Source organism: Cnephaeus nilssonii (assembly GCF_951640355.1).
Source record: "Cnephaeus nilssonii genome assembly, chromosome: 9".
In the NCBI taxonomy this organism is placed as follows: Eukaryota; Metazoa; Chordata; class Mammalia; order Chiroptera; family Vespertilionidae; genus Cnephaeus; species Cnephaeus nilssonii.
Window position 1 is genome coordinate 85,979,254 of NC_137080.1, and position 26,971 is coordinate 86,006,224.

General features: G+C 44.7%; 2 protein-coding genes across 5 annotated transcripts in view; both read left to right on the plus strand.

Annotated features, from left to right (window-relative positions):
- The first annotated feature begins 37 nt into the window (after window positions 1-37).
- On the plus strand, window positions 38-18,966 carry MED20 (mediator complex subunit 20). The gene is made up of 4 exons (XM_079780615.1): window positions 38-154; window positions 2,281-2,435; window positions 8,637-8,890; window positions 10,533-18,966. The coding sequence occupies exons 1-4, from the start codon at window positions 141-143 to the stop codon at window positions 10,746-10,748; spliced, it is 639 nt and encodes a 212-aa protein (XP_079636741.1). The 5' UTR covers window positions 38-140; the 3' UTR covers window positions 10,749-18,966.
- Window positions 18,967-19,561: 595 nt separating this feature from the next.
- Window positions 19,562-26,971, plus strand: part of USP49 (ubiquitin specific peptidase 49) — a 103,935-nt gene continuing 96,525 nt past the window's right edge. For 2 of the 4 annotated variants that reach the window (XM_079780583.1, XM_079780585.1), the window contains exons 1-2: window positions 20,318-20,977; window positions 22,968-23,049. The gene's annotated coding sequence lies outside the window, so the exon portion shown is untranslated. Of the gene's footprint in view, window positions 19,594-20,317; window positions 20,978-22,967; window positions 23,050-26,971 lie in introns of those variants that run through there. The other 2 variants (XM_079780584.1, XM_079780586.1) reach the window with 2 other exon arrangements.

The following is a 26,971-nucleotide window of genomic DNA, read 5'->3' on the forward strand; positions in this document are numbered from 1 at the left end:
CGACTGGGCGCTCTGTTTTTACGTCACTTCCGGAACACCCCCTCCACCGGAGTTTGCAATAGGGGGCTTCACTAACGGTGCGTGGCCAGAGAACTCTGCGTTTCAACCGTTTGGTCCTGCCATCCTCCTGGTCCGACATCATGGGAGTGACTTGGTAGGACTGCAGGGGATACTGTGGGGCGGGACTTGGGGTCGTGAAGGGCCCTCGGAGCCGGGAGTGCTCCCTGGAGGAGGGTCGGGCTCGGGTCTGCTGTCCCTCGGGAGTTTGGCACGATGTCTTCGGGTTGTGTGGGTGAGGGGGACACGGTGAGGGCTGTGGAGTCTCCGGGCCTGGTTCCTTGGAGATGCGCCCCTTTCCTCCTGGGTTTTATCCCAGGAACCCATCAATGGTTGGGTGCCTCCTTCCCGTTTTCTTGGCACATCTTCCCTCCGGTGAGGCCGGGGTTGGAACTTGAGGGTCGGAAAGAAGGATGTGTGTGTGGGCTAGAACTCATCAGCAGGCAGGGCTAGAGGGGTTTGGGGATAGGCAAAGAGGAGACAGTATCTTTTTTCAGGTTTTCACCTGTCTCTCCTTCCAGCCACTAAATGTAGTTAGACCAGTCTATGTCAAGTTCTAGTTTGACCATTTTAAGGTCTTGGGTTTAGGGGGGTGGGAGTGGGGTGAAGCTATTGGGAATTAGGAGATTTGGGTTCTAGGCACATCACTTCTTCAGGACCTGTTTTCTTCATGATTTGTGTTGTTTCTGTGGACTTCTAAAATCTCTAACTCACTATAAGTCAGGGTGATAGGGAAAGATATGCTCTTGGAGTCATTAGTTCCAAAATGCTAGATTTCAGAGCCTTAAAAAAAAAAAAAACAGCAGTAAGTGTAAGCATTTCCAATCAGAGAGGACTGGAGGCCAGGCTATCTGAAGTCATTGACTCTAGGCTTCCCGGGTCAGAGCCTGTGGAAACTCCTGTTCACCCAGGCTCTTGCCAGTTTGTCAGTGATTGCGTTTGTGTTGACTACATTTGACATCACCAGCCTCCTCCGATTCCTAGGGTAAGGGAGATGTGTGGGCGATGGGAAAGGCAAGTGAGCAGCACAGAGGCTTGGAACCCTGGAAGTCCCTGTTCTTTCGAGAGAGAAGGCAGACCGAGGGAAAGGGCTCTCTGTTAGGATCCTTATCAACTTTTTCAGGCTCCTAGCACTTCTCACCCCAGTACCATCATTTTAGAAATGTTCTAATGTTTCAAAATAAGGTACATCATCATCATTCCTTATTAGTGCTTTTTTGATGGAGAGTGGTGACAATTTTTAGCAATAAGTAGGACTCTACCTTTATAGCTTCATTTGGCTGATTGATTATCAAGTAATGCAGTGTCTCCCCAAATTCAGTCACAAATGGCTGTCTTTCTGATTTTTACATAGCTAAGTACTACTTGTACTAGTATTTGTTAATGTTTCCTTTTAAACCTATTTCTTAAAAGTATTTTAACTATATCCCTAGGGAAGTAGTCTACTGTAGTAGTTAAGGGCACGGATATGGAGCCAGTTTGCCTGATTTTGAATCTTGGCTGCACCACACCAAGTGGTGTGACCTTGTGCAAGTCAACCGCTCTGTATTTCAGTTTCCCCGTTTGTAATAAGGAGATAAATAATAGCACACCTAGGGCTATTGTGAGGATTCAAATAGTTTATTTATCTCAAGGCTTTTGGACACTGTCTGGCACATAGTTGGGACTTGGTGACTGTTAACTACCACTCTAAAGGGAAAGTTAAGTTTTACTCACCATAGAAGGAAGTCTTGGAAATAACATTTTTTTGTTTCATTGTTTGGACTCCATTCTTGTTTAAGTGTAAATGGCCACATGTGGCTTGTGGCTACTGTACTGGATAGCACACATTCGGAGTGTTAGATTTGGGAAAAACATACCCCACATAAAGGCTATCTCCTTGATATAGTCAGAACTGAAATAATTGTGAAGGAAACTCATTACATGACACAGTGTTGTCAAGGGTTTAGTCTGTGTGCCACCTAAAATCTTCTCTTGAATGTTGGCGCACCTGCCATGCTTAGGAAATTCTGGTGTGATAGGAAGTTCACTGCGCTGTTGTGAGAGAATCATGAGATCTGTGTTCTTAGGGACTGTGGGTCTCTTATTTCTGCATCTTTAAAATAAAGGGGTCACGGTGGGTGGTCTCTGTGGTCCTGATGAGCTGTGACTCCATGGGTGATGGAGTGGCTCAGCCAGTGCTCATGTCTCTGGATACTGACGATTTGATCCTCTCCCTTCCAGTGTGTCCCAGATGCCTGTGGCTGAGGGCAAGAGTGTCCAGCAGACCGTGGAGCTCCTCACCCGGAAATTGGAGATGCTCGGGGCAGAGAAGCAAGGAACATTTTGTGTAGACTGTGAGACCTATCACACGGCTGCTTCTACCCTTGGCAGCCAAGGTTAGTGAGATGCGTCTGCATCCTGGCTTGGAGTTGATAGACATTTATGTTCACTGAAATCTTCCTGCTCTTCTAAGAGTGATATTCTTGAACATGTGGCAGATGTGTTTCGGAATTCATTAATTCTTTTTTTTATAAATGCTGTGCATTTATATATATATATATATATATATATATATATATATATATACACACACTAGTGGCCCGGTGCATGAAATTCATGCGTGGGGGGGGGTGTTCCTCAGCCCGGCCTGTACCCTCTCCAATCTCGGACCCCTTGATGGATGTCCTACTGCCGGTTTACAGGGATCAGGCCTAAACCGGCAGTTGGACATCCCTCTCACAATCTGGGACTGCTGGTTCCAGCTGCTCACCTGCCTGCCTGCCTGCCTGATTGCCCTTAACCACTCTGCCTGCCAGCCTGCTCGCCCCCAACTGCCCCCCGCCACCGGCCTGTTCGCCCCCAAATGCCCCCCTGCCAGCCTGACCACACCTAACTGCCCCCCCCCCTGCTGGCCTGCTCGCCCCCAACTGCTCCCCCTGCTGGCTTGCTCGCCCCTACCTTCCCTCCACACTGGCCTGCTCACCCCCAACTGCCCCCCTGCTGGCCTGCTCACTCCAAACTGTCCCCCCTCCGCTGCTGTCCTGATCACCTCCGCTGACCCCCACTGACAGCCTACTCACCCCCAACTGGCCCCCTGCTGGTCTGCTTACCCCCAACAGCCTCTGCCGTCCCATCCTGGCCTGATCACCCCCCAGCGACCCAAGGTCCCAGCCCCTCCTTTTTTTCTTTTTCTTTTTTTTTTTCAGCGCCTCCTTCAGCAGAGGCCAGGGCCTGCTGGAAGCAAGTATCTAGGATTTATTTATCTTCTATAATTGAAACTTTGTAGCCTTGAGCAGAGGCCAGGGCCATCTAGGGTGGGGCGGGAAGCTTGGCTTCCTCCATCGCCGGGGGAAACCCAAGCCTCCTGCTCTCTCCAGCTCTGTGGCTGCTGCCATTTTTGTTGGGATTTATTTATCTTCTATAATTGAAACTTTGTAGCCTTGAGCCGAGGCCAGGGCTGGCCAGGCGAGAAGCTTGGCTTTCTCCATCGCCGGGGGCAACCCCAGCTTCCTTCTTGCTCCAGCTCCGTGGCCAGCTGCCATTTTGGTTGGGTTAATTTGGCTGTGGGCGTGGCTTGGCATAGTGGAGTGATGGTTAATTTGCATGTTTCTCTTTTATTAGTGTAGATTTTTTTTTAGTATATTTTTTATTGATTTCAGAGAGGAAGGGAGAGGGAGAGAGAGAAACATTAATGATGAGAGGGAATCATTGATTGGCTGCCTACTGGGGATCGAGCCCGCAACTCAGGCATGTGCCCTTGACCAGAATCGAACCTGGGACCCTTCAATCAGCAGGCCGACGCTCTAGGCACTGAGCCAAACCAGCTAGGGCTTAATTCATTAATTCTTGATCCTTCATCTCTTAGACCTGGCCCATGTTTTAGTCTTTTTGCACTTGGACTTTTAAAGCAGTGTTTCTCAGAGGGTTGGTTACTACCTTCATCAAAATCATCTTGGCTACTTGTTAAAGGTGCAGTTCCTGGCTCTGCTTACGGACTGACTGGTGTTGTGGGCCTCATAATCTGCATTTTAACGAGCTCCCCGTTATGCACTCTAAGTCTGAGAAAGACTCCTTTAAGCTCAGACGTTTTTGTATAGGATTCTAATAGAGCTTTAGAGTTTCGAGAACTTTTTGCAGAAAGGCTTCCTGTTTCCCGCACCTGGACAGTGGCCTTGGCTACCTTGTTAGCATAACCTTGATTGATGAATCACCTTTTGTATTAAATGTATTAAGAGATGAGATGGCTGTGGATGGTGGTGGTGGTGACGGTAAGGAGGCAAAGAGGATCTTTGAATATGAGTTAGGGAACCTGGGTTCTGCAGTAACTTTCCCTTTGACAGTTCCATAGCACAGTGATTCAGAGTCTAGACATGGAACCAGATAACTGAATCCTAGCTCTGCCACATACTAACCACACATTAGGTAAGTCCCACAACCTGCGACTGTTTCTATGCTGGTAATTTTCCTATTTTCCCATAGATTCATTCCCTGGATCTGCAAAGGCATTGGGGAAGATCAGAGGACAGGAGAAAGGGAGACCACAGTTCGTCTCTCCCTCTGCTTTAGGCAGTGTCTCTGGCTGTGTCCTTGGTTCTAGCTCCCGCTGGGCAGCCTTTGCTCATGGCTCTAATAATAGCACATCTCTATTTCCTTCCAGGCTTAGGGATGATAATGGCTCCTTGTGTTGCTAATTTTTGGATGACATCATCATTCCATTTAGTTTTTTAGTTTTTCTATCCCCTATATTTTGTTCCCTGTATTAAATCCCCCCCCTCTAATGAAACTGTCTGGTGAGGGTTCTGTTTTTGCACCCTTTCCGGTACAGTTCTCTCACCTGTAAAATGAAGTTAAGTGTAGTACTTACCTCCTGGTGTTATTGTGCTAATTAAATAAGTTAATACATGCAAAGCACAAGAACTGAGGTTGTCATGTAATGAACCTTTAATAAGCGGTAGCTAAGAGCTATACTGAGTTTCATCATCTGTAAAATTGCAGTGTTAACCATTGTTTTGGTGGGAAGGAAGTAAGAATCAAGAGATAAAATGGTTATGAAAGCATTTGGAAAATAAAACATCCTATATAATAAAAGCCTAATATGGCTAAGTGTCCAGTCGTCCGGTCATCCATTCAACCAAAGCGTAATATGCTAATGATATGCCACGGTCACTCAACTGCTCGCTATGACATGCACTGACCACCAGGGGGGCAGACAGTCGACTGGTCGACCAGTTGCTATGATGTGCATTGACCACCAGGGGGCAGACAGTCGACCGGTAGGTTAGCTTGCTGCTGGGGTCTGGCCGATTGGGACTGAGCGAGACAGGCTGGACACACCCTGGAGCCCTCCCATGGTCCCTCCTGGCTGGCCAACCTCCTGCGTCCCTCCCGGCCCCAATTGTGCACTGGTGGGGTCCCTTGGCCTGGCCTGCGCCCTCTTGTAATCTGGGACTTCTCGGGGGATGTCGGAGAGCTGGTTTCAGCCCGATCCCACAGGCCAGGCCGAGGGACCCCATTGGTGCACAAATTCGTGCACCGGGCCTCTGGTTTGTATATATACAGAAACACTACTTCTATGAAATTGCCTGGTGTGGGCTGTTTTTCTCCTGATCAGACCTTTGTTTTTAAGGAACTACAGTCCAGTTAGGGAGACATCATTCTTGGCAGGCAATTGGGTAGAATGGAAAGAGCAATAAAGTTGAGGTCAGAAAGCCTGATTGGAGTTGCAGCTCTGCTGCTTGCTGGCTCTGTGCCTTTAGATCTGCAGTTCTCACACTGACCAGCGTTTAGCATCACCTGGAGGGCTTGTTAACACAGGCCTCTCTCCCAGACTTTCTGACTCAGTAGGTCTGGGGTGGGGTGGATAATTTGCATTTGTAACAAGTTTCCATGTGGTGGTGGTGGTCTGGGACCCATAATTTTCCTCATCTGCAAAAGGGGGACAGTGACACTGGTTCAGCTTACTTCACACATTTGTGCAGATAAGAAACTACTTCACTGATTAAAAAGATAGTATTGTCTATAAACAACTGGGAGTGGCTTCTTCATTAAAAAACAAAATAAATATAAATATTTGAGATTGTGGCAGTCTATCCATTAACTCTTGTAATGTATGAGAGAGGAAATCTTCCATTTGCCTTCTTCCATTTTCCATTTTGTTGACTTTCAAAATATTTTCAAGACAGTAAGAATACTTGCAGACTCATATGAATTATGTTATTACAGTGAGTTTGCACAAGAACATAATGACAGATCAGCTTTGGATGTCTTTTTGAGGGTTGAACTGTTTGAAGTGGATTTGCGGGAGGTGAAAGGTGGGAACTGGCAACAGGCAGTCAGGAGGGATGTGCAGGGAGGTTTGTGCAGAGCCTGTTGTGTTCAGCAAGTGGCAGCAGAGTGGAGGCATATATACAGATCACAATGCCCCAGCTCTCCCCACCCCTTCTCTCTTTCTCATTGCTACACTCTCATCATTGCCTAGAATGTCTTTTTCCTTCTCCATGTGGCTGAGTCCTGCCCTCTCTTTGTATCCTAGTTTAGGTCCTAAAGTTTTTAACCTATCCCTAGTGAGATTATTAGCTTCTCGAGGCCAGGGCTAAGTCCTATACTTGTATGCTTCTTAAACCCTAGGACAGTGTTGGGAATAGTTTAAATATTTAATAAATATAAATATGTGAGATTGTGGCAGTCTATTCATTAACTCTTGTAATGTATGAGAGAGGAAATCTTCCTTTCCATTTGCCTTCTTCCATTTTCCACTTAATCAAATACACACATACACACATATACACACATCCTATATAATAAAAGCCTAATTTGCTAAGTGTGTTCGGTCGTCTGTTCAACCAATCAAAGCTAATGGTATGCTAAGGCTGCTCAACTGCTTGCTATGACATGCACTAACCACCAGGGGGCAGATAGTTGACCTGTTGATCAGTCGCTATGACATGCACTGACCACTAGGGGGCAGACAGTTGACCAGTAGACCAGTTGCTATGACGTGCAACCACCAGGGGGGCAGACACTCTGACCGGTAGGTTAGCTTGCTGCTGGGATCTGGCCGATCAGACTGAGCAAGACAGGCTGGACATGCCCCTGGAGCCCTCCTGCGGTCCATCCCCAGCTGGCCAACCTCCTGCTCCCCTCCCTGACCCCAATCGTGTGCTAGTGGGGTCCCTCAGCCTGGCCTGCACCCTCTTGCAATCCAGGACCCCTCAGGGGATGTCAGAGAGCCGGTTTCAGCCTGATTCCACAGGCCAGGCCAAGGGACACTACTGGTGCACGAATTCGTGCACCAGGCCTCTAGTGTGTATATATATATATATATATATATATATATATATATATATAACTTCACTTCCTTCTTGCAGAAAATCTATAGTAATCAATGAGAAAACTAGACCTTTGGATTTCAGATGCTGAGTTCATGCTAGCTTCCAAAGTCGGCTGATGTCTTAAAATTGTCCAAGGCTTCACCATTGCTTTTAGAATGGAGTCCAGGCTTCGTGAGCATGGAAGACAAGATGTAGCACCGCTTGGCTCTGGTCTATCTTCCTAGCCTCATTCTCAAATACTCCCCTTTGCTGTGTCTCTGGGGCCACTTATATATCAAAGAGGGAGAGGCCAAGGAAGGTAGGAGTGGACAGAAGAGAGTGTCTGCTTCATTTGGCATACTGAAATGCTGTTATTTCATCTTCCTTGTTATGTGACCTGTCCTATATAATAAAAGGCTAATATGCAAATTGTCCCCTCCACTGGGAGTTTGATCAGGTGGCAGGGCTGGCCTGCCAACCGCCTGCGGCCCCTCCCCCTGCCGGATCACTCCCCCACCCCGATCGGGGACGGGCCGACTGGCCAATGTCCCGTGTCTCTTCCCCCTAGCCCTCCGGGCCCATCAGGGTGGGCGGGCTGGACTCCACCCGTGCACGAATTCATGCACCGGGACTCTAGTCTTACCTAATAATAGATAAACATGTAAATTGACCGTACCTCCGCTACGCCACCAGCCAATCAAGAGTGATATGCAAATTAACCCAACAAAGATGGGGGTTAATTTGCATACACAGGTGCTGAGTGACGGGGGCGTTCTGCCCCACCCTGTCTCTCAGGGCCTCTGGACAGTGTGGGAAGGCAGGTTTGGAGCAGAAAGAGGCGGCTCCCAGAGCGGAAAGAGGCGGCTCCGGGGCCTGAGCGGAAAGGGGCTGGGCCAGAGTGGAAAGGCGGTGCTGGCAGCCAGGGAAAGGAAAGCCCATTCTAGCACGAATCTTCATGCATCGGGCATCTAGTGATTATATAAAAGACTATATGTAAAGTCTCTGTGAGTAAATCATGATCATCATCCATCTATGACCCTATCACTCACCTTAAAAATTCAACTGTTATTAACGCTAGTGAGTTCCCTGTGTGCCCCTCACCTTTTCTGTAGAGCAGGTAGATTTTACCACATGCTATTCTTCAGAAAAGGCTGTTGGTAAGGGGATCCCCCGGCCCCACCCAAGACTGCTTAGGTAATGCCATCTGGCCTTGTTCCCTGCATTTGCCTCTATTCTGGGGTTTGCTGACGTAAGTCTTGATGCTGAGTAGGATCTCTGTGCCTGCAGGTCAGACTGGGAAGCTGATGTATGTGATGCACAATTCGGAATACCCTTTGAGCTGCTTCGCCCTCTTTGAGAATGGCCCTTGCCTTATTGCCGACACCAACTTTGATGTGCTCATGGTGAAGCTCAAGGGCTTCTTCCAGAGTGCCAAGGCCAGCAAGATTGAGACCCGGGGCACCCGTTACCAGTACTGTGACTTCCTAGTGAAGGTGGGCACGGTCACAATGGGGCCCAGTGCCCGAGGCATCTCTGTGGAGGTAAGACCTTGGTGAATTAGGAGCGGGATGTGCTGAAGGAGCTGCTCAGCAGAGGGCACTGCAGATTTCCACGTCACTCTGAGTGCAAACCGGTGTTTATGCCGACCTGCCCCCTGCACCTGCACCTTTTACCCTGTCCTTTATCATTGGAGACTCTAGACCAGGATGGGAATTGGAAGCTGGGATCACAGCAGGTAGAAAGCTTAGAAAGGCTGGCTTGCTGGAGAAGGGAAGGCATAACCAAGGGAGGCAGGCGAATTCTGTGAGGGACCAGTCATCCTTCACAAGAGGATTGGAGCAGACCAGGTCAGCTTTCGGTGCAGTTAACTTTTGGGAGGTGGGTCCACACATCTCTCCTTAGTATGCTGTAAGATGGGTCTCAAAAGTTGTGTAGCAAAGATGTGCCTTTCCTTTTGCCATGCTATCCACTTTCCTGGTGGAAAGGGGTACATGTGATGATTTCATCGTTGAGGGATAGACTGAAAATGACAAAGAGGGAGTGTGACAGGTAGCTGGCGTTAGGACCAGTGGTAATCCACAATCTGCCCACCACTGTGTGAGATAAAAAAAAATAATACATGGCTATGGGGCCTGCTGTTTGCAAATTTTTTATTTAGTAAGAGAGCAGGGTCAGAACACAGACCATTTTTGAAGTTAGTCTATGAGAAATGCCACAGATTGCTCTGGGACTTTGTGCCAATGAGAGCACGGCTGACTTGGATTGTGAGCCTCCTACAGGACCAGCATTTAAGGAGGGACTCTAATGTGGAGACATGGGGATGGCTAAGTCCTAAAAGGTGGCCCCCGCGGAGAACAGGGCATTAGTGGGTTACTGCTCTAAAATTCCAGGGTACTCGAGGGCCAAGATTTCCTGGCCCTTTCAGCTTGAGACACACCTTGCATTTGCTGAGACCCACTGGGAACCCAGTGTTTATCCTCCACATTTCCAACTTTGTAGTACAAACGTAACCCAGCTGTTTCTGTGCTGGTTCTCCTCTGGTTACCAGTGATTTCCCCAGTGAGAAAGCTGAAGATGTGTATCATGTGGCCCCTGCTACATTGATCAGAAAATTATTTCTTAAGGTTGGAGCCCAGGCTGGGTCTACCTGGGAGTAATGTTTGGTCTTGCAGAGACTTATGAGCATATGTGTCCACTTTGCGCTCTATTGCTCCCCTGTATGAATATGAGTTAGGGAACCTGGGTTCTGCACATGGAACCAGATACTGAGCGCGCGCGCGCACACACACACACACACACACACACACACACACACACACACACACATTCTTTCTCTCTTCGTTTTCTCAGGATTTCCTGAGCTCTCCCTGAATGTCCCAGCAGGTAGGGATTATATAGTTCTGAGATAATCCAAAGGGGCCCAGATCTGCCCTTGGATCTTGTGGGCAGGGCTGGGGGTTGATAACTCCAAACAAGAATGTCAAAGATGCCTAAAGGGAATGGTGGTGTGTTAAATCCCTGGTGTTCAGGTTGAATATTTCCTGTGCAGCAACACTGTGCTAGAAGGTGTGTGTCTTTGGCTTGGGGTTGGGGAAGATGGGAGCAAGGGTAGAAGGTGCAAGGGAAACAGAAGTCCTCATCCTTGCCTGCACTCACCCTCATTCTCTGTTCCTTTGGTCCCAGGTGGAATATGGCCCGTGTGTGGTAGCTAGTGACTGCTGGAGCCTGCTGCTCGAATTCCTACAGAGTTTTCTAGGCAGCCACACGCCAGGGGCTCCCGCAGTGTTTGGCAACAGACACGACACCGTCTACGGCCCAGCAGATACCATGGTCCAGTACATGGAACTCTTCAACAAGATTCGCAAGCAGCAGCAGGTGCCGGTGGCTGGGATTCGTTAGTGACTGGCAGCTGCATGGTTGAGCTCTGTCACCAAGAGACTCCACAGGAGGAGCAGGTGCTACACCCTCAGGGCCCTGGGCCCCAGAAACCCAGGGTGGACATGGAGGCTTCTCTCCTCCAGTTCCCAGCTGTGGCTTGTGTTCTGGGGCTCCGGACCCCCCTCCCCTGACCCTCACACACAGTCCCCTGACAGCTGTTTCACTCCCTGTCTTACTGGACTTGGCCTGTCCTCCAGATCGGTAATTATGAAGAGTGGAGAAGCTGGGAGCTTTCCTGCTGTAGGGGCAAAGGTAGGACAGGGGCGTCCCTGCCTGGCCTTGGTGGGGAAAGTAGTCTGTATCTCCAGCGATTGTGGATTTGGCCGAGGCCAGTGGGCAGGCTGCATTTTGTGTTTGGGCTGTGCTGCAATAAAGGCCTCTTCCTCTGCTCAGAGATGTGCTTCACCTCCTAGAGGAGTAGGAGGCCAGCTTAGTTTATGGATGTCATTTTCTGACCTGTTCGCTGAAGTGAATTGAGAGTTGACTTTTCTAGGGACTTGCCTGAGTCCTATATAACAAAGAGAGCCTAGTAGAAGTTTAAGCTCTTTTAATAGAACAGAGGTAGTCAGATGGTCCAGGGCAGGTTTAACTGTACAAGGTCATCAGGAACTTGGGTTTTTTTAATCCTGTTGTTCAGCCACCACTAGCTTGTTGTCCTTGTCTGCAAGGTCAAAGCAGACTCATCAGCTCTATGTCCGCATTCCACTGGGGAAAGAGAGAACAAAGCAATTTCTTTTATAAAGGATATGAATGACTTGGAGTTGCTCAAACCACTGTGGCCACTGTTTGTTGAAAGGGACAGCAGGACATACAGCCTCTTATTTGAGTAGTCATGTGCCCAGTTAAAACTCAGGGATCCTGTGACTGGAAGATGGAGAAAATGGTCTAGTTAATGACCTCTGCTACATGGGGCTCAGTGGATGTGCCCAGGAATGCTCTTGGCTGTTATTTTGCAGTTAGTACTCCCTCTAACTAAGCCAGTTGTTTATGAATTGGATTGGGATAGGGCTGATGCCAGAGTCCCTTTTGGTTTAGCTAGATTGGTCACACTAGAAAGTCAGTTCCGAACCCCTTGCCTAAGTCTCAGGATCTAGGCCTCTACAGTTCGCATGCACCCAGTTGACTTGATGCACTGAGCTCTTTCTCATCTCATTTGTGTCTCCAAGCTGCTCATTTGATCAACATTGCCTGCCCACCCCACTCCTGCTGCAGAAACGTTCAGTCAGGCTAACATTGACATATACAGTTGGGGATGGTGGTAGGAAAGATGCTAATGTACACACTGCCACGCTGTCCTCTTTGAAGGCACCTAAGGAGAAATTGTTTTCACACATAGGGCTCTGCAGCAAGAATCTGTTAGTAGATCCTTTTCGCTTTGGCTGGCAGGAAGCTCGATTCAACTTTATAACTCTAGGACCTGTCCCCTGCATTTGTTGTTCTCACTTCCCCCTGCTTTTCTGGTTTATTTTTGCTATATTGAAATTCAGGTATGTTTTAGATCTGGTTTACACACAATAAAATGCACAGACCTTATGTTTTTGGCCTTCTGACTTATATGTGCTCTTATCCAGATGTATCTACTTGTATTTTTCTGTAGGCTGCCACCAGTCTTTTATGAGCACACATTTGACCAGCTTTAAGTCCAGCTCAGGCTTTAAGAACTGCCACTTTAGTTAATTTTGCCTGTGTTTGTCCTTTGTATCAGTTAAAGAAAATTTATCACTAAAAAAGGCGGGTAATGCAATACATTTTAACAAATATGACTCCACTTATGGGATAGATTAGCATTGCCATGATCTGAAGGGGGAGGATTTGTGTGTGTCCTCCTTCTATATGAAATGGCTAAACAGAAAGAAAAAAAAAAAAACAAAAAAAAAAACAACACAAATATGCCTCCACTTGCAAAATTGCCAAAAATGGAACTAGTAACGAGTAAGAAGGGCCCAAATGTTATCCATAGACAACTTGTGTGCAAGTTTAGATGGGGCTTGCAAGAGTAGTCTAGGAATATCAGTGTGTGGATTTTTGTAAGCTCCGGTGGATTGAAAATTGAGGAGAAAATGTATAAATTTAAGGAAAAAGGGCATGGTTATCTTCACTTTATAAATGAAAAAAACCTTAAACTTGGCTGCTAAATGGAGATGCCATAATTGTTGGGCTCAAATCTCATGTTCTTCCTTCTACACTAGGCTGTCTTCTACCCAACTTCCTTTGCTTCCAAATGCATTACCCCTTTCCCCACCTGTAGCTACCCCTAAAAGAGCAGAAACGGGAATTTCTAGGACCCTGCTAACAAGTCACCTTGGTGGCTACCTTTGCCAGAGCCACATAGAAATCTGTCAACCTTGACTCTCAGAGCTAGGCAGGGCAGCTGTGGGGCTCATCTAGTTCTCCTGTAAGAGGGGAAAGCAGTGGCTTCCTAGACATAAGGCTGGAATCAGGACCAAACTTCACAACCAGGTCTCCTAGCTACCAGCATGTGTCAGTGTGACACCGGACCTCTGTGGTGCCAGGTGATTTCAAATGGAATGTGGAAAACATTGTTACGTTAACACTTATGTCTTACTCTAAAGTGTATTAGAGAAAACTATAACTAGCTTTTTATTCCTTAGGGTGAGGGTAAGTTTTTTGAAAAGAGAACTATTAAGTTATAGTACAGATGATACCGGCAAATGGCAAATCTGTAGAGGCAGAAGGAAAATGCTGGAATTTGGGGAAACACTATGCTCTGTTTAGTGTCTAGTCCATTTCTTGTATCCGTTGGGGGTTCCTGCTCTGTTTCTGCTGTGCTGTTCTGATTCACCGCACCTTGCTCCTGTGCTGCCTCCTGCTGGCTTTCCTTGGATCTTGAGTACCAAGTAGTCACATTTCCCCGACCTCCATTGGTGTCACTGCTCCACTGAAGAAAATAACTAAAAACTGACCATTCCTTCCCACCAGTGGGTCCAGTATTCATTTTTGAGGCTTCAGCATGAGGAAGTGAAATTTCTATCTCCAAATCCTGCCAGGTAAGAGGAGCGGTTAGAAACTCCCACTTAAGCCCTGACTGGTTTGGCTCAGTGGATAGAGCGTCGGCCTGCGGACTCAGGGGTCTCGGGTTCGATTCCGGTCGAGGGCATGTGCCTTGGTTGTGGGCACATCCCCAGTGAGGGGTGTGCAGGGGGCAGCTGGTCGATGTTTCTCTCTCATCGATGTTTCTGACTCTCTATTCCTCTCCCTTCCTCTCTGTAAAAAATCAATAAAATAAAAAAAAAGAAACTCCCACTTAAGCATGTCTTCCAGGTTTTGAAAGTTGAGGCTCTTAAAGTACAAGATAGGAAGGTCTATAGTTTGAACATTCTGAGGACATTCACAGAAGATCTAGAGTCGTGCAGGACTGATGTATATGTGTGGCCTTTTTGTAACTCCCAGTACTGCCTCTCTCTCCCTACAGCCTCCCTCCCTGTATCTGCTGCTGTTTGAGTGCTTTGGGCTGCAGGCCCTAGTTACAGTTGCCATGTGGAGTGGCTGAAACCAGTTGTATTACAAGTTGGGTCTTCTCCCAGGGGTTGGTGTCTTTGGCCTTAGAGCAGTCACTTCCTGGGGTGGACTTTCCCCAAGATGAGTTTCTGTAATTCAGTCTCTGGGGGTTAGAAGGGACCCTTTAGGTCAGCTAGTTTGACCTTCAGTACTCATATCTTTAACACCATCCCTCCCACATGTCATGCAGCCTTGACTTGGCAGCATCTAGGGAAATCCCTTTCGTCTGTATCTCTGTATTTCACCGGTTTTCTCATTAACTCTTGAGACAAAAACCCAACAAACATACTTGCCCTTTCCCTTGCAGGTTGTGGAGATTGTATTGTGCTTAATGAGGGATTTGTTGTTAGATGGTGCCAGAGTATGCATGAACTATGACCCTAAAATAGGGGTTCTAACATTGCAGGTCATCAATCCCCAAGGGGAGCCTCAAGAGGCCTAAGATGTCCTGAAACTGGGGACTGTTTTGTATAGGTGCACAGTTTTGGGGGAATAGGATTTATAGGGTTCATTAGAATATCTCCAGAGATCGTGATCCAAAAAATGAATCTCTGAAGGGAAACAGCAGGAAGACAAAAATAAAGCAGGCGTGAAAAATGTCCAACTGGCTTATTGGGAGCAAGACCTTGCCCTGCCTTTCGGACACCTTATCTGGGGTCCTCTCCACGGAATTTCCTCCTTCATTTTGTAGTCCTTCAGGCCTTTCATTCAGTTTCTGGGAAGCTGGACTGCTCCTTCATAAACATAGACAGAACCTTTTAGAAATGAGTGGGAGAAATTTGTATGAAGCAATCTTTACAGCAGGCTTTCTTGGTGGCCCCCCAGTTACTCTTCCATTATGCCACACTCGATGAGATCTGGAAATTATTGTTATGATGGAATTTGGCATAATGAGTATATATTTTCATAAGGAAGTGATTGATGGCAGAGAAATAGTTCCTAGTATCTGTGATGAAATCAGGTTTAAAAAATTTTTTGGAACTATTATGACAAAGAATCCTAATTCTCTTTTATTCTCTGTTTCATTTCCCAACACATTTCTGCCCCATCAGATGGCATTGACCTGTTTTTAAGGGTAGAAATCTTTTGTCATGTAGGAAAGGCAAGGCTAGGGATTAGAGGTGACAGTTGTTCTGAGGCAGCCTATTAACGGGAAGAGACCATGTGTGAGAGACAGATGGCTGGGTGCTAGCGTAGTACTGTCTCTAATTTGCCTAGTAGCTTCAATCAGGTTGGTCTTTTGGGGTCTCATCTGTAAAGTGGGAATGATGATTCCGACTCTCCATATTTTATCGGCTCCGTGAGAGGTTCAATGGAGAATAGAAGAGTGCTTTATCAGTAAGGAGATGCTGTCTCTCTTCTGCTCTTGCATCTTTTAATGGTGCTGAAGGTATTGGTGTTTGGTGAGGATGTTTAAGGTGGGAGGTTGTGAGGTCATTGCTGTTTAGTGGCAGGTTAAAATTCTCCAGTGGAAAGAGTTGTATTAGAGAAAAAGCAGCGTAGAGAGGGGTCAGAGGATATATTCAGCATACAGGTTTTTGTATTTTTTTGTAACCAGATCAGTGAACACAGTTGTATGGATCATTTGTATGGACCATCTCTTAAGCATGGAAATATGTTTTTAATACTTATTCATAGTGATAACATTTTACTTGTTCTCCTTTAACCTAAAGAAAAAGGGGTTGGGCTTAAAAAAAAAAGGAAGTAAGTTAGAAACAACTGTATCTTTTAATCTTTTATTGAAGCACATCCATTCCTGTTTCCCCTCAGCTCCCAAGCCTTTGTTGTGGCTGTCTCTGAATGTTGTTGTTTTTTTAATGCCATGTGTATCCTGATTGCATTTGTAATCAGTTGTGTCTTTAAACAAAGTTCAGTGTTCCTGATTCTATTTTCCATTCCTCATTGATGAACTACCTAAGCTCTTAACTCTGAAGCTACAATAAAATCTTTTGTTAGCTATCCTGCATAGTTGTTTCATATTTGAATTATCGAAAATAGCCTTCTTATTCTGTCTGCTTTCATCTAACACAGTGGTTCTCAACCTTTCTAATGCCACGACCCTTGAATACAGTTCCTCATGTTGTGGTGAACCCCAACCATAAAATTATTTTCGTTGCTACTTCATAACTGTAATTTTGCTACTGTTATGAATCGTAATGTAAATAGCTGTGTTTTCCGACGGTCTTAGGCGACCCTGCTAGCGGTTCTCAACCTGTGGCTGATCAGGCAGGCAGGCAGGTGAGCAATTAGGAGCCAGTGGTCCCGGATTGCGAAAGGCATGTCTGACAGCCGGTTTAGGCCCAATTCCATAGGGATCGGGCCTAAACTGGCAGTCGGACATCCCCCAAGGGGTCCCAAATTGGAGAGGGTACAGGCTGGACTGAGGGGACCCCCCCCCTGCATGAATTTCATGCACCGGGCCTCTAGTATTAATATTTTCAGACATGGCTAGTGTTTCTCAGTGGTTAGAGTTTCAGCCTGCTCACTGAAGCGTCTTGGGTTCAATTCCCGGTTTAGGGCACGTACCTGGCTGGAGGGTTTGCTCCCAGCATGGGGGGCACAGCACGTTGGAGTGGCAACCAGTGGATGTGTCTCTCTCACATCGATGTTTCTCTCTCTCTTTTCCTTCCCCCCTTCCTTCTCTCTCTCAAAAGCAATAGGGAAAAAAAGGAACCTCTGGTAAGATTAACAACAACAACAAAATCTTTTCAGATAATTATGGAAATTCTTTGATACTACATCACAATTCCACTAAAGGTTAGTTGCAATGTGGAATCTCAAACTCAGTGAACTTTTTGTGCTCTTGTATATTAGCATTCATTGGTTTATTTTGTACTTGGAAGGGATCTTTTTACCAAGGTGTGGTTGGTGCATTGGTCATTTGGAAAATACTGCAGATCTTGTAAATTTTGACACACATTTCACCATACAGTATCAAAAAGTTATATTTGTTAATATCACAACCAATCTCACCAGAAAAGCCCTGGGAAGCTGTTAAGCTCACAGTGATGGATACAAGTGTTCAAAAAATTCTAAGTTTTGTTTGAGAGCATGAGTTTTATCATTGCTAACACATGCTTGTCAGGCTCACTTTGTTTATTTTTGAGAAAATATCTGTCAGAGACCTAAGGCTGAATTACTTTAGTTCATCTGTTAGCTGTTCTTTCAAGGAAAAGTGGTATTCCACGAAGAAAGTTACTAATTCAGTTCAAAATTCAGAGAAATTGCACAAGTGCTTTTCCTCAAGAAAATCGTTGTGCTTAGGTAAGGAACAGAAGTGCTTTATGCATACATCCATTGAATAGTATTATTGAAAAGAACTGTACTAAAATAAATAATTTTTAGTGCTTCACCAAGGACTTCCTTAAGTAGAATAGATATTTTTTCCCTGTGAATGGGTGGCAATAAAGAATAAAAACCTTGATTGCTAGTACAATTGCTTTGATTTGTGTTAAGGCAGTAACAATTTTACCTGTCATTTTTTTCTTTTCTTTATTGATTAAGATATTACATATGTGTCCTTATCCCCCCATTGCCCCCCCCCCCCACTCATGCCTCACCCCCCTGGTGTCTGTATCCATTGGTTATGCTTACCTATTATTACTTTTGGTATATCATCAGTGCAAATGTCATCACAGTAACAAGGGCAAATAATACCTTATTATTATGAAAATAGTTTTGATCTTAGACCACCTCCACCCCCAAAAGGGTCTCAGGGATCCCAAGGGCTCACAGGCCATACTTTGAGAAACACTGATGTAATAATACATGCTCACAGCACTGAGAATCTTTACCTGCTGGATTGCTATTCTGAGAGTACCCCTTCCTTCAGAAGTCTAAGTATCTCCCAAATCCTTCACTCAACAAAAGCACCTATTATGTGTCAGGCTTTTTGTTAGGGAATTAACATTGAATAAGATACAATCTTTATTCTCCAAGAATTTTCTTGGGCAGTTTGGGGACCAAAGGCAGAAAATAAGTAAGGAGTTATAATGTAAGATAAGAATTTCTTAAAAAGAATAACGTTAAAGGTGATAGACAACAAAGGGAATGCTGAATTTTATATCTAACTTTGAACTCGAGCCACGTGACAAAATCCTCACCAAATCAATCAATCACCAGGTCCTTTCTTCCATCAAATCTCTTAAAAATGTCCAAGTTAATTGCCTTTGGAAATGTTTTCACACATAATTGAGCTTGGCTCCAGGCATTGTAGTTTCATGCTTGGACATGCAGTGCTGTTTCCCCCTTCTTATTTTATTGTTCGTTGGCCTTTGTGCTTCTCTATTTCATATTTACAAGTGTGTAGCCTTGTGCCAGTGTAGCTGATAACGCATATGTTTTTTTCCTTGTCCTTATATTTAAATATAAGCCTTTACCTGCTTTAGTCATGTGTTGGGTGATGTAACAGTGTTGGTCTTATTTGGGTACCGTCACCACTCACAAGTTATGTCCGGACAATGCACCCAGAAGGCTGCTCGGGAAAGACCTTTTCTGAGACAGAGAAGGCTTGTAGGAATAGCCGCCGTTCTGTATGTTCGCCATCCCCACGATCTGCAGAACAATCGTCTTCAGTTAACGGAGTGAAACTTCCTTGAGGGGATTTCCATAAAAAGCTGAATCCCGCCTCGGTCATCAGTGACAAAAGTCAGACACGTGCTCTCCCCTTATGGAAGCCAGCAGTAACTTTTGGCAAAGGCGCTGCCTCAGGAAACCCCACTGCCCCGAGGCTGCTTCTTTCGGAACAAACAACCCGGTTAAAACTTAAGTCTTTTAACAGAACAAAACAAAAGCTTAGACGGGAGAGTGAGAAAGGCTTTCCCCGCTTGGCGGTGGTGAGAGATGTTAAAGGAGCTCCAAAAACAGTGCGGGGAACTAATACTCCTTGACTGTTCCACGGCTGAAGGGCTGGGGAGAGTCTGGCCCTTTAAGGAGGAGGGACGGACAGGAGACTCGGTACCTTAAGAGTCTCTTTGTCTGGAAACCTCCTTATTTACCCCTCTTGTGCTTCAACCAAACTTCGATTCTTAGCGTCCCTCTACGCCGCCGCCCCTTACGCTAGGCTCAAGTTGGCCTCGCGTTCACGGTTGACCCTAAACTTTGCGCCCGCGGCGCGAGCCCCGGGAGCGGACGCCTTTGCCGGGGTCTGGGCCCAACGCTGCGCCGTTGGCGCAATGCGGGGGCCGGGGGCGGGGCTCCGGCGTGCGGGCCAATGGGTGGGAAGGGGGCGGGGCCGAGTTCGGTTGTCTCGCGCCCTGGTGACAGCTCGCGCGTGCAGATGATGGCGGTAAATAGAGGGGGGGGGGGGGGTGGATGTCGAGGAAGGGGGTGGAGGTGGTGGGGAGGCGGCAAAGGGGGTAGCTCCAGGGGGTGGGGGAGACGGGGACCAGGGCGGCCAGGGAGCCCATTCCAAGACTCGGAGGCGGGGACAGGAGTCTCCGGCTTACTGGCCCTCCCCTTTAAAGAAGCAAAATCCTCACACCGGGTGAGGGGCGACAAAGGCGGCGCGCGCCTCGCGGGCGGGAGGAGCGGCGGCAGGGGGCGGGACCGCGGCGCCGGCGGGCCGGAGGCGCCCGGGGCGGGGGCCGGCGGGAGGCGAGAGACCGCGGTCCTGGCGCGCCGGCGCTGGATTTTGGCGGGGTGGGCGACGACTGGGTTTGGGTAAAAGCCTTGAGGAGAAGAGAGGAAGGCAGGCTTGGGGGGCGGTTGCGGGGAACCGGTCTAAGAATGACATGAGGATTAAGGGGAGAGAGGGTTAGAAGGCAGGAGAAAAGCCAGCCTAGGAGGTAGAAAGGAGGCAGAAACCAGGGAGGGTGTGAAGGAAGCCGGGCAAGGAATGAGGTTAGGAAGACCGGCGTTTGGAAGAGGCATCCTGGGGTTAGGTGCTAGAGCAAGGGTTTGAAGGGGAAAGCTTTGCAGGGGTGGTAGCGGGGTGATGGGCACTGAGGTTAGAGTTGGAAGTGGGCGGCGAGGAGAGGCAGAGCTGGGGTGATAGTTGGGAGCAGAGGAGAGAGAGTGATTAAGAGCCAGACGTGACAAGGGTGTGAACTAGTGCAGAGCGAGATGAGCTGAAGGACTAGGACTGGCGGTGGGTGGGAACGGCGAGGTTCTGAGAAAGGTAATGGGTTAGTGGTGGGCAATGGGTGTAAATTCTTGAAAGTGAAAGAGGGTGAATGAAACACTGGACTAGTACCAGGTGGAGTTAGGAAGAAGAGCGTAGTGGAAGGGTGCAAGGACAGAGAGATGAGAGCGAGGGCGTTTATAGGACAACTCGGGGACCAGAAAAGCTGAAAGAAAAGAGAGGACGGGTGTAAGAAGTGATGGCGGTGTGGGACCGGGTAACGGCGGAATTGTGTTAATTGATGAGGTTCAGCGAGATCCAAGGTAAAAATAGTGAAGTGAAGAGATGGGGCTGAGAGCAGAGGGTGAGAGGAGGAAGGCAGAGACGGCTCGGGGTTTAAAGGATGAGAAGGGGAGTACGGGAAGAGCACAGGGTTCAGGAAAACCAGAGGGATCCTGATGGATGCAGAATGGGGTATAGTGCAGAGGGGCGGAATCAAATGTGCATGTTGGGGGCAGATACTCCAGAGGGTCTGCACAGGTCAGGGCACAGGTGCCGTAGTGAAGGATCAAGTGTAGGGAGCCTTTGGTCCAGAAGAGGAGGAACCATGGTGAGTGAAAAGGGACCAGAGAGAGGGGTAAAAACTAAGTAGAGTGGGGAGGAATTCTTTGTTGAGAAGAGAACTGTGTTGAAACTGTCTCGAGTCCTTTTGTCCATAAAAGTAGGAAATTTCAGAAACCTCTTTCTCTCTTCAAGGAATTTTGAGTCTGCTTCTGCCTTTCATTGTTTTTAATTGGACTTTTATGTCCACTTTGAAGAGATGAGACTCATTTTGATTTGATATTGTTCTTGTCTGAATGATAAAGCATCAGCTCCGTGCTGAAAACCTCTGCATTTCACTGGGGTTGTGATCTTGGGAAAACGGGGTGCATTTTTTTTTTTTAACAGGGTGGCTGTGCCTGTGTAGTGTGACAGTGCTGTGATGTTCCTGACAAGCACTGGGCAAGCAGAGTGCTTTATCCACAGTGTTTTCATTTTCAGTGGAGAGCCCACTGTTAGTGAGATAAAGATGAAGATCTTTTTGTTTTGATAAATATCCAGATTTCTACCTAGCTGTGTTTGGTGGCTGGAGAATACTGAAAAATCATTTCAGAAAGAGGCAAATGACCAACCAGGGAAGTTTGCTGAGGAAGAGATTTAAATCAGGGCTGTGAGGGCTTTGAGTTCATGAGCTGCTTTTAGGTTTGTGTGGGACATTTCATAGTGTAGTAGGTAGCATCCATTTAGCAAAATGAAATAAAGAAAGGGAGATTTATAGAGTAGTGGAGGATTTTGAAGTGGGACTTATAGGTTAAATAATGAATTTATGAGTAATTTTTATCGTGGAGAAAACCTCTGTATATAATGCAAGCTGGAGCTTTGGACAGCTTACTGCCTCTCCTATGTTGTAGGTGTGAATAAAGAAAGCCAATATTAATATTAACTTTACAGAAGATTTTTTATTTTTAAGACACTTGGGGAAATTAAAGGAAGAAATTTGAGACAAAATTTAGGTTTTTCTTACTGAGTATTTGGATGATTTTTAGTCTGAAGGTCTTACATTTAGCTAAGACTACGAATGATTATACTTAACGGTACTAAAGGATAGAATATAATTTACTTTAAAAATGCAAACTGTTCTTGAGGATCTTATTTGAGGTTATTTCATTAGTATACATTGAGATACACAAAGATAATTTTTTTTCAAAGGCAGGTAAATTCTTTGGAGTACTACTGTTTTGTGGGTGTTTGTGTAAAGGCAAAGATTAGGTTAAAGGCATTTGTAATAGCAAAGATTCGATTTTGATTTGTGGATATTAGAAACATTGGTTGTTAATATATATAAATAACTTAGAATCTTAAATCTTTCTGAATTCAGCTGCTAATTGTATTCATGGATTGTGGATTCTGTTAAGCAGGTATTCAAGGTGACTAGATTGATTTAGCACTTTAACAGGATTTTTAAAAATTACTATTTTTGCTGCTAAGTTTCAAGAAGATTAATCTTAAATATTAACTTTCAAGCTGAAGAGTAACTTTGGTATGAGGTGTGTGTTTCTGTGAGATGTGTGTGAGAATTTCTTTCTTTACAGATGTGTTTGGGCTGGAATTACTAGTAAAATGGTATTGCCATTTTAATAATGTAATTGTTTTATACTTGTGTTCTTACATAAATTATTTTAGACTTAATAACATGGGTAAAGAAGAAGATATAAGGTATAAGAACCACCAAGGAGAAGAGTCTGGCTCAGTCCTGTCTTTTGTTTCTGTCTGCTGCCATAGTGTGCTAAATCATCAATTCTCTGTGAATGGTTATTTCTTACTTGACACTCCTAAAACTGAAAATAGATAATCTTTTAGTTCAGCTGATACTATTTATCAGTAATAATTCTGGTGATAAATTTAAGCTTTATTTTCATTTGTTCATCAAGTAGAATTCTATTCAAGTTAACTTTATTTTGTTTATAATCGTATTTGCTAAGCAAAAACTTTTAAGTTTATATTTTCAGATTTGAGTAAGTAGGTTGTACATAATTAAATGTCTTTCTGGTTAATTGTAGATTCTTTGGATGGGACGAAAACTTGAAAGGACCTCTAGTTTATCCAGCAACTTCAGTCAATATCCCACTTAAATCAACCCAGGTAGATAAAGATTTATGCTATTTTTATAAATCTTCAGAGGTAATGTGGCAACCTTTGTAGATAACCTTTTCTAGCATTTAATTATATTCTTTATAAGGAGAGTCTGCTTTCTATCTAACCAGCACACACTTAATACGATAGTTACATTTGTTCTCTGGCCTCATTCTCAATTTTTGAGTGACAATATCTGCTTATTAAAGTATTAAGAAGATGCTAGTTCTTCATAAACTTAATAATAGTAGCTGCCATCTATAGTGTTTTTGTGTCAGACATGGTTGTAAACTCTTTACAGATTATAACTCATTTACTCCTCACATCAACCCTATGAGATTGGCACTATTCCTGTTCCCATTTTACAGGTGAAGAAATAGAGGCTCCTTGAGATTAAGTGATTTGCCCAAGGTTATACTCAGATAATCTTTTAGTACAAGTAACATTTGGAGTTTTTCTTTTGCCAAGTAGTAACTAAATGATACATTTAATCTTTTTTTTTTTTTTTTAATAGTTCATAAGGGAGATTTCTACCAAGTGGTGGGGGATAGGATTCCAACGTTGGCATGTTGCTAGCAAAGTGTGTGCTCTCATTCATTGTGCTTTGTCTCTACTTGACTGCTGCACAGTGCTGGTTTATTTTAATCGCTTAATGTGTCTTGTTTGCCAATCCTTAAATTATCCCTTTGGTTCTGTTATTAACTATTTCTCAGGTCCTTTCTAGATGGGGAACCAGAGACAAACACCCTAAGGGTTATACCTAATGCAAAGATTACATCAAGGTTCTTACATACTCCTAATTTTTCATTATAAAATTGTTTTTATAAGACAAAATGACCCAAAAACAATTTAAAAAATGCCTAATAGCATTGCAGATTAATGGTTATTTTTTTAGCTAGAAAAGGGCCCTGGACCTGTTATATATCGTACAGGTTTGAAGACTCTTGCTGACTTTTTACTATCTCCTGTTTGTTTGCCTGTATAAATAATGTACTAAGTACATTTATGCATGCTTTAATTTGGTTAAGTAAATTGATGCATTTGTTTTATAAAATTAAGACTTTATTTTTTTTATTTTTTTTATCTTCACCCAAGGATATATTTATTGATTTTTTTTTTTCTTTTTGAGAGAGAAACATGAATGTGAGAGAAAAACATCAATTGGTTGCCTTCTGTACGTGCCCTGACCAGGGATCGAACCTGCAACCTAGGAATGAGCCCTGATTGGGAATCAAACCCGCAACCTTCTTTGGTGTGTGGGACAATGATGCTCCAATCAACTGAGCCACCCAGCCAGGGCAAAACTTTATCTTTTTAGAGCAGTTTTAGGTTCACAGTAAAATTGAGGGGAAGATATAGAAATTTACTATTTACCCTCTGCCCCCACACATGCATAGACATCCCCATTATCAGCATCCCCCACCCAGTGATTCATTTAGTACAAATGATCCATTCTTTTAAAAAGATACCTAGCCCTAGCTGGTATAGTTCAGTGGATAGAGCATCAGCCTGTGGAGTGAAGGGTCGTCCCGGGTTCTATTCCAGTTAGGGCACATGCCCGGGTTATAGGCTCGATCCCCAGTAGGTGGTGTGCAGGAGGCAGCCCATCAATGATTCTCTCATTGATGTTTCTCTTCCTTTCCATTTCTCTCTGAAATCAATAAAAATATATATAAAAAAATAAAAATAAAAAGATACCTAATAATTAGTGTGTACTAAGTGTCTAGCATGAGCTAAATTTGTCAACTGGTTGAAACTTGACAACCCTATTAGAGAATATCTGTAGTTAATAACTTGATTATTTTGGGTGACTTTAAATTTTATTTTAATGTTTTAGACTTTCAGAAGTTACAAAAATGGAACAGGGAACTTCTATATACCCTTATTTAAAGTCACTAGTGGTTTTCGTTTTATTTTTTTATCTCACTTGAATATTTCTAAACAAGTAAATTTAAAAAGGAAATGGATATGAAGGCCTTAATATTTAAAAGAGAAGGGAAAATGTCTTGAGTGTATCAGCAAGTAGGTATGTATTTTATTTTAGTCAAGCATGTGAAGCAAAGGAATCAGTGGATTTTGTGCTATTATGGTTTGTTTTCTTCATTCTATTCGGAAAAACATTCTTTTACCTATGAATGATGAGTTTGTAGGCCCCTCCCACATCATTAGAAACTGTGTCATGGTGTACCCCTCTGTTGGGGACCTGGCATGGTGTGCTCACACATGAGTGGGTCCTCAGGATATGCTAAGTATTGATGATGAATGGGAAGTTATTATGTGAAAACAGGAGCCACAGAGCTGTTCAACACCATGCCTAAGATATATTCTGAAGATCCTTTTGTAGCTTTAAGGAGATGGAAAAGATCTAAGTGGAAAATGTAAAAGACCATTGGTTGCAATTCATACTGATAGGTTTGCCTTATGGTAAGGGAATGAATATAAATATTGTAACATTCTATTATCTCCCCCCAAATAACCTACATTTTGGGAGTCTTTTCAGTTGTCATATAAGGAGATTTAATTGACCCCCCATCTCCACTGCCACCTTCCAGCTCATTCTCTGTCTTTCTTATTAAAATGGTAGCTTATCCTTTTGGTAAAGGTATGTCCTGCAGAATGAGCCCTGTCTGATTTTAGTGAAAGGACTATTAGCTGTACTCTGACAGATGTAAATTACAGCACTTGTAAGCCTTTTTTCCTTTCCCCCATTTTAAGTGATCATCAAACTGATGAAATATAGCTTCTTATTACAGTTGATTGTAAAATTAAAAACACTTTGCTTTCATAAAGGTGATATAATTACAAATTATTTGGAAAGCATTCTTCCCAGTCAGGCATTATTGTTTCTTAGGCATGGTCAGTTTTTAAAGACTATAATACTGTTCCTTTGCCATTTACATGTTAATAGAAGTCTGAAAGGTAAGGCACTCTTCTGAAATGTTCAGGGTTGTTTTTATTATGTGTCATGTTGTAAACAGCATTCTGTGACAGGTATTTTCTCTCTTTGTCTTCTACTGAGCTAATTAGTAATTTACACTCTAGTAGCATCTCTTCCAGCCTCCCTGTGTGAAAACGCCTGCTACTCTGTGCCTTCCGTGCAGCGTGGCTGGCAAGTGATTGGGGGCAGATGTTGGTTAGCACATCAGAAGGATCAAGGCTAAAATTTATTTTTGTGTTTTTAATAAATGCAGGCTTTTGTATATGTCCCTTCCCTGCCCCTGCCCCTCCCCCCACATTTAAGTAGGAGTGTTACGACCTCCTGTAATCCAGAGCAACAGTCCTTGATTCAACTTTGAACTTTTCTGTTCTGTCCCCACCCCCACCCCAACGTTGTGGGATTTGGGGAGGATTAGCAGAACAGTCTGGCATGGTTTACAGCCCAGAAAGCTGATCTTCACTGGTCCCTCCCATTGTCAGAATACAGAGCTTCTTGTCATTGTCTTTATAACCCAACCGTCCTTCTTTTGCTGGGCCTGTTAAGCGAGGGGAGGCAGGGCAGCACTGTTGCTATGAGTTAGGAAAGTACTTTTATAGAACACTCGTATTCCTCCAAAGGAATGATAGGCCCTGCTTTGTATCAGCTTTTTCAAAATGCAGCCGTGAGTGACTGAAAGATAATTTATTGCTTGGTTTTAGCACTCTGTCACATTGGTTTTCTGCTCTTTCCTGCCCCTGGCCTATCTCTCCCAGTCTCTGACACATGAGAAAGGTGATGTGCTGTATCTGTCATGCGCTCATTTGGATAGGCCACGTGGGCATATTAAAGTAGCAAGACTTTGACTTTGGAAAAAGTTGTAAGGATCCGTTTGTTTAGTGAGGAATATAATTTTAATTGAGAATTAAAGGAATGGTAGAGATGGGTTTAGTGATTTATTAGTTTTGAGCCAAAACCTTTCTAGTGTGCTAGATAACTTGTGGTACTTATTTTTGC

Coding starts and splice junctions, on each gene's coding strand:
- MED20 (XM_079780615.1), top strand. Junction 2,436..8,636: donor TTCTACCCTTGGCAGCCAAG/GTTAGTGAGATG, acceptor CTGTGCCTGCAG/GTCAGACTGGGAAGCTGATG. Junction 8,891..10,532: donor CCCGAGGCATCTCTGTGGAG/GTAAGACCTTGG, acceptor CTTTGGTCCCAG/GTGGAATATGGCCCGTGTGT.